Source organism: Stegastes partitus, unplaced genomic scaffold (assembly GCF_000690725.1).
Source record: "Stegastes partitus isolate 25-593 unplaced genomic scaffold, Stegastes_partitus-1.0.2 Scaffold23, whole genome shotgun sequence".
Lineage (NCBI taxonomy): Eukaryota > Metazoa > Chordata > Actinopteri > Pomacentridae > Stegastes > Stegastes partitus.
The window spans coordinates 5448-13350 of NW_007577754.1; the positions used below are offsets into that span (position 1 = coordinate 5448).

Consider the following 7903-nt stretch of genomic DNA (forward strand, 5'->3'; position numbering starts at 1 on the left):
GATTGCCCACCCCTGATCTCTCCTCCTCTCTCACGAGCACCGGCACGAGACACAGTCTACCCACCGTTGACACGGATCTCATCTCCTTCCCTACGAGCACCAACACAAGATACCACCGTCACCTGTGGCTCTCCCTTCACACCCTGGACCCCGGATCCCTCACCTGCCTCCTGGTGCCTCTCTCACTCCCCGGATTCCCGAATAAAACTGTTTTCCTTTATTCCCCTTCCTCTCGTTCTGGGTTCCACACACACACACACATTTTTCCTGCGGCTACCCAGCCGTGACATAATTTGTAATTTGAGGCATAAAGAGTAAGACACTTCAAATGTCCCCAAAGAACTCCACTACAGATATGTTTCAGTATTTATGTTCCAATCTGCCAAAATATTATCATGGGGGAAATGATACAACTTCCAGCTGTGCAAATACTTTATTCAAGCATTCAGTGTCATCTGATTTTGTACAATGACTAATTTCCTGCCCTCCTGTATTTTAGCTACAATTTCTCACCTTTCTTAACCAATTATAACATGCAAGAAAAATTCAGTTTAAGTGATTGAACAAAGATCAGTGCAGCTAATCAGATCGTGTGCCTGACAAAACGCATGTTGTGTCTGCGGGGGCCAGGGCAGGAGCTGGCTGAAGGGGAAGATCTGGGAGAGGCAGGCTGATCCACCACAGTCCCGAGGGAGCCCTGCGGCCCGGACACAGTGACATCTGAGCTGGGTGTTCCTGAGTGTGTGTGTTCATGGGGGTGCAGGTGTGTGTGGTTGTAGTGCTGATGCTCAGTGTGCCCACTGTCTGCTTTTGCATGGGCTTGTTCCTCCACTATAGCAGCCTGCAGAGGAAGAGAAGAGAGTAAAAAAACTGTTTCTTCTGACCTCAGGAAACTGATTTGATGAGTGAATTTGTTTTTCATCACTAAAAGTGTCCCTTTCACTTCATACAAAGTCTGAATCAGTGTTAAAATAAATATGTTTTTGGAAATTTGCAGAAATGCCTCCCACAATCCATTTTAAATCCAAATGTTAGATATCAGGACATCAGTGATGTAACAAATAAATTGCAAATGAATCTTTAGACCCTTTAAATGCATTGCATCAGATTGTGTTGTCCATCAGATGGAGCAGTTACCTGAGGTTCATAGATCTCACACTTCACCTCTACAGGCTTCCGATTCTGAAATGAGTTGTCCTTTTTGCCGACAGGGTTTCTGAATTCAAACTGGTCCTCATGAGGCCTGTGCGATCCATGACAGAAGCCTCTATGCTGAGAGAAAAGAAATCAGAAAGAACTGAGTGGGGATTTAACTTGATGGTAACTTGTTTGGAGCCTGCAGAACTGTAGCAGTAAAGAGGTGTTTGGATGAGGAACACAAACAGCAAACACCACAGCTAAAAAATAATGTAAAAATTATGAATTAGAAGCTTTAACTTTTATATTATGAATATAAATGCTTATGATATACATTCAGTATTTCCATTTACAGGGAATTACCCTCTGTCAGTACAGTTTAACAACCATTTAACTGCCAAACCACATGTCAGGACACCTGCACTTTTAATAGGCAGCGATTAGCCATATTGAATTTCCCTTCTGGGATAAATAAAGTATTTTTCATTTCATTTCATTAGGTGATTGTCACTTGTTCATCTTTAGGCTGTTGAAAGCACTTTTATGAATAAGTAATTATGAGCAAGTACAGTAAAATTTAGTAAACACACATTTTACACGCATGTACATTGTATTCTACTCACAGCAAACGGACAGTCCATAGGGAGACAGCTGCTCAGTTCAGTGGCCTCTGTTTTCTTTGAACACACCGTCTCCACAATGGTGAACTCCACAAAGTAGGACGGACCAAAATCCCACTGACAAAGCACACAATGACAATGCATACACTTACACATGCACACACCTTAGTATTCTTCACACTGGTGAAATACTGACCAAAACTAAGACTTTTGGAAAGCCTACCTTTACATGTAATGCAGTCTAGATCTCTAAACTTACATATTATCAACCAACAAATTATGATCAAAAACATTCATTTGGGTAAAAAGACATCAAAAGTCCTCTCTGATGCTTTTTAAAGCAGTCCAGGTGATATGTGAAAATAATGCTTTTGTAAAAACATGAAACTTGGTACGATTGTACAGCTTGGTGACCTGAACTTTAAGAAAAGCAGCATTGCAAAACACCTCAATGCAACTATTTTAGTTTCCAATATAACCAACTTATTTATTTCGCACCATAATTCCCGAACTAAACATAACTCAGACAAAAGTGATGTCTGTCTGTATGTTACAATGAAAACATATACAACATCATAAACTGTTCAGGCGAATAATTAGATGCTCAGAGACACTCTGAAAAGTAAATCACAGCACAAAAACCTTGGCTAGACTGCATAATAGCATGTCTGTTGTGTATTGTGAAGAGTTTTGAGAGCTTTAATTCGTAATTCCTTCTGTTCTTTAACACTGACAATAACATGACTGTAAAGAGTAATCAGCGTGACCTTCTTAGCTTAAGAAAAACACAAACTAGTGCAGTGCTCATTCAAAATGTGCCAATTCTGTGGCCTCCTGTGTTGCTGCCTGCAGCTTTCGAAGTATCATCAACCAACAGCATCCAAACTGCTTTACACTATGCAGATTAAAAAAAAAAACATGTCATCAGATGTAACCTTTTTCCATGTTATCATGTGTGGTTCAGGCAATCAGCTCAAAACACATACAATTGTTATGGCAGAAAGTAAAATTGCCTCCACAAAGCACTGCAATGTTTCTGAAAATAGTCAGGGCCCAAAACTGTACAATGATACCAAGTTCCATGTTCATACAAAAAACAACAAAAAAAAGCTTCAAATTTGGAACATTTGGACTAAAGTAAAAAAAAAAAAAACAACAACAAGCTATTGCACATTTAAGTGTCAAGTTTTCTGACGAGAACAAATTAATAGAGGTGGAATCTCAGTAGGGCTTAACATTTTAAGGATTACAAGGAACTTCAGAGTGGCCAAAGAACAATTACTGTCAACAAGAATCACGTTGTCGACAGAAAAGTTAGTCTTCACTTGGACACGTCAACTCTAATCTGAACAAATATCCTCTGTCTCTGGAGGCAAACTCTTTGTCTATTCATGTCACTTTGGCTCAGATGGTATTCGGTTATTTGTTTTTTTTCCCCTCTTAACCTGTGAAGAGGCTTTTGTAATGTTCTCCAGAGTGAAGTAGTTGCCCAGGAGACTCTCTTCATTAAACCTCTGCAGGGAGAGGCTGACTGTCTCTTTGATGATGGGCTCGTTGAAGTTGTCAGCTGTTGGACAGTCTGGACACTGTGCCACCACTGCAGTAGCAGGAACTAAACAGAAGCAAGGAGAGGGTTGAAGGTCAAAGGTCAAGTAGAAGAGGCAAAGACTCACAGAACAGTGTCAGGTACTCTGTTCTGCAGAAAAGACCTGTCAACATCCTCCTCTTCAACTACTTCAAGTTATGTTATCCAAGTGTGTAATCTTTCACTCGCTAGGATAAAAAATATCTTATTTTTTCAGAATCAAACAGTAACATTCACTTTAATTTTTCCAGCTGGAAGGTATTTTGTGATAGAACATGTAGAGAAAGATTTAAATGTCCTAAATGTTCCACCACACCAAGATTTACACAAAGTGTGATGCATTCAGTGAAGAAGCCACCCAGGACTGGTACATTAAAATGAGCAGCATTGTTGTGCTGCCTCAGATTTGCTTGAGTTACAGTTGAGAATTATTTGAACAGGTTTGTTTATATCTGTGTCACTGACTCCTTGTTATAAGGCTTCTTTAGATAACAGTTTTGATTAGGCTGATGTTACTGATTGAATATGGGGACGTCTGCTTAGTAGAAATAATAAAAAAAGAGCCTTGGGTTTAAGCGGTTAAACTACCTTCATGAAGTACACAGGAGTAGTTTTGTAGTTTGACTTGAGGGTCAGCGTCAGCAGACACTTCACACTCTCCGTACACCTGAAAGACACAAACACACTTATATGTTGGAGGTATAAACACATGTGCATATTAGCAGATCAGCAAACAAACACATCTCATGGGCTCCCTTGGCAGTGATGGAAGGTAATCTATTACGCCATGTACAGTACCTTCTCCATTTCAGGCTTCTTTATACTTTTACTCCTCTACATTTACATCACATTTACAGTTCCTGGTTTCTTGTCTGGTAGGACTATACCTGTGACGAGATACGATGTGATACAGAACTTTATTTACCCTCATCAACATATCTAACATACAGGGACGATCGAATATGTTCTCAGGAAAACACAAACGTAAATTACTGTAAGAAACAACCAACAACCGTAATGTTACCTTTTCCATCTCAAAACATTATTGTTATGTAAATAATGTTGTCTGAAAAACAGACTTATTATGATTCTCGAAAAGTTCTAGTTAATTTTATACTGTTTAAAACTATAATGAATACTTCCAACTTTTAGCGCAAATACAACCCACTTCAGAAAGTATTTGTGTTACAATTATATGATAAAACCAGCCAGTACAATTGGTAAACCTGCTGCATATCAGTCATATGAATGACACACCATTTCAGTCATCTCTTGTTCAGTGGAGCTTAAATATTTTATTGGATTGCCACAAAACATTTTATTGTGGAACTATTTATTGTATTTCTTACTTAGAACATCATTTTACAGACAGAGCACATGAGGATATCTGTCTGCGTCCTTCAGCGTGACTGACAGAGTGCCACTAAACTAGCACCCACAGGAAACATACAGAAACCACTTAATCCTCACTAGAGTCACAGGGGGACTGGAGCCTATCCCAGCTGACTTAGGGCGAACCCACACTGCACAGGGAGAACATGCAAACTTCATGCAGACAGATCCCGGAACAGGGGATCTTTTAGCTGTGGGGTGCTAACCACCGTGCAGCAACAGAAAACATGAATTCAGTAAATAGTTCCAGCCTTTAAAATTGCATTGGCAAAATCAGGTACTTTTGACTTTTGACCCCAAGGATCCCAATACATTGATATTTTAAAAAAGCACTGATTAAAACAGAAACAATGATAAAAAGCATTTTGGAACAAAAATGACTGAAACGGTCAGAAAGAATTGAAACAATAAAATAAGGCTGTAAGACATAACAAAAAGTATACCTCTAAGGTCTCACAGTCAGTAGGATTAAGGTTAAGCTACTGACTGGTGTAAAAAGTATCTAAAATTCGACAAACTAACACATTAAATAATAGTAGCTAAGTGTAAATAATTACTGTGTTCATAATAACCCTAAGAGGGGTGTGTCTGCATCATGACTTGTTTTTTATATCCATTTTCTCTGAACTTAAGTGACATTGTGATTGGTGGATCAAAGGATAAATAAAATATACAATAATTTAAATAAAAATGTGGCAACAGTAATAGTTACAGTTTAGCTTTTGGCTATGCTTTCTTCTGTAAAAATAAATAAATAAATTAATTAATTAAAAAAAAACAAAAAACAAAACATTCATTATGTTGTTGAGTGAAGATCTAAAGCTGCACTGTACTTACTGGAAGACTTCCAATATTTCTGACTTCGCATTGTTTCCATGGTTTCCTGCTGATGATGTGGCATTCAGTCTCCATGACATCAATAGTCATTTTGTAGAGCGACCCACCTTTCTCCTGGAGAAACACACACACACACACACACACACACACACACACACACTAATGGTGACAGATGCAAGGTGATGCCTGCCATTGGGAGCAACTATTCATGTATAGTGTCTTGCCCAAGGACACTTCAGCTGTGGAGGGGCGGGGGATCGAACCACCAACCTTGCAATTAGAGGACAACCAATCTACCACCTGAGCCACAGCCGGCCTTGATGAAGAACCCTGTTTACATCTTTTGACATATGTTGTATAGTGGATCGTGTGTGTGTGTCTATGTGTATCTATGTATGTGTGTGTGTCTGTGTGTGTCTGTGTGTGTGTGCACGCATGCGTGTGTGTGTGTGTTCATCCGAACCTGTTGTGGAGTGTGAGAGACATCATACAGTCTGTTGAGGCTCAAGACGTATCCATTTTTCCTGTCCTGGTTGATCTGCTCCAGGGCCTCCTCTGCCACTCTCACCGCTTCAGGGCTACTGCAGCCTGGTGGGTCTGGCCTGGCTCGTCCCTCTTGCTGCAGCAAAGCCAGACACAGGACCAGCAGATAGACACTCATCCTTTAACACACTCACACACACACAGATTAGCCACAATGAAAACGCTAATTTTACCAAACTGGATTACTATAGCCTGGTTGATGCACTGTTCTGGAAATCGGCCTTTGCAGTACCTATAATCCTACTTTTTAAAGACAGGGTTTCGACAGGCACATGTGAGACTGATGCTGGACTTTCCCCTCTTTCTCCAAAGGGATGAGCAAACAGCTGCTATCTGCTGCTCTGTAGGCCAATGGCTGGTTCAGGTTGACGGATGGGTCATAGTGCATTAGGGAACAGGGGGAATGGTCTCAGTCAGAGAAAAACTCTTCAAATACAGTGCACCTAATTTCTTGTCTCTTGAATGTGACACTAACAATATTGAGAGATCCTCAAGAAAGACCTGCAAACCATGAAGAAAACACCAACAACTTGTAGATAACATTAAAAATGGCTCCTGCAATGCTTATCACTGTCCAAGTATATGTCAAGTATCATACAAAAATGTACATTTTCTTATAAACATAGCTGAAGACTTTCGGTAACAGTGAAATCAGCTGTTTATTTTGTCATATTTAACTCCTTATGATAATTGCAAATAACAAATTCAAATAACTGCACTAGCATCAGTCATGGCTGCCAGTGGACACACTATGACTGTGTCTTTGGCCATTTGTTTGGTGTTCAAAAATTACAGCAATGTAAAAATACTACATTCAAGTGTATTTGAATGTATTTGAATGAATCAATTGAAAGTCTTGCATTAAAAAGTCTACCTAAGTAAAGGTACATCAATATTAGCAGTATAAAATGGACTTAAAGTGTCAAAGAAAAAGCACTGGTTTGGTCCCTCTGACTGATATGCATTAGTGATGGCATCATTAGATTATTATCACTGAACACAGATTATTAATACTGTTATAGCTTCTGCAAGTGATAGAAGCGCAAGCGGAATGAATGTAAACGAAAGAGGAGGAAGAGAGCTGGGATCCGTGCTAGGCTAAAGGCTAAGCCCTCCAGACCTACAGGACCGTGGCTCCTACTCTCCAATGTCCGCTCCCTCAACAACAAGCTGGATGAGCTGCGTTTGCTGGAAGAAGCCCGCAGTGAGTGGAAAGGCTGCTGTGTGTATTTACTTTTACAGAAACATGGCTCCATGACACCATCCGAAGACCAGAAGGAGAGCTCACATAACACCAATTTTAAAATCTCTGCATTGGCTTCCTGTATCTTTTAGAATAGATGTTAAGATTCTTTTATTAGTTTATAAATCTCTTAACTGTCTTGGTCCTTCTTATTTATCTGATGTGCTTTTATCATATGAGCCCAGTAGAGCCCTCAGGTCTTCAGGTAGTGGTCTTTTAGTCCCCAAAGTAAAACCCAAAACGTATGGTGAGGCATCGTTTCACCATTATGGCCCCCATCTGTGGAACAGTCTACCTGAAGACCTGAGGGCAGCACCTACTGTTCATATTTTTAAAGGCAAACTTAAGACCTACCTTTTTAATCTGGCTTTTAACTGATTTTGGTTTTGTTCTTTTAGCCTCTCTTTTAGTCTACTCCGTTAATCTTGTGGATTTTACTCCACTTAAATCTCAGAGTTACTATTTTATGTTTTAATACTTTTCATTTATTTTCTTTTATATTTTGGTTTTAGACAGTTTTTTTTCCAACTTTTAGCATTTTATTAG

At 39.5% G+C, this 7903-nt stretch overlaps 1 protein-coding gene across 1 annotated transcript; it reads right to left on the reverse strand.

Moving 5' to 3' along the window:
- Positions 1–488: 488 nt before the first annotated feature.
- On the reverse strand, positions 489–6232 carry LOC103367418 (fetuin-B-like). The gene is made up of 7 exons (XM_008295439.1): positions 6035–6232; positions 5572–5685; positions 3931–4009; positions 3203–3369; positions 1761–1874; positions 1138–1272; positions 489–841 (listed from the first exon to the last, which is right to left on the reverse strand). Exons 1-7 carry the CDS (start codon positions 6230–6232, stop codon positions 584–586), a joined length of 1065 nt encoding a protein of 354 aa, XP_008293661.1. The 3' UTR covers positions 489–583.
- Positions 6233–7903: the final 1671 nt, after the last annotated feature.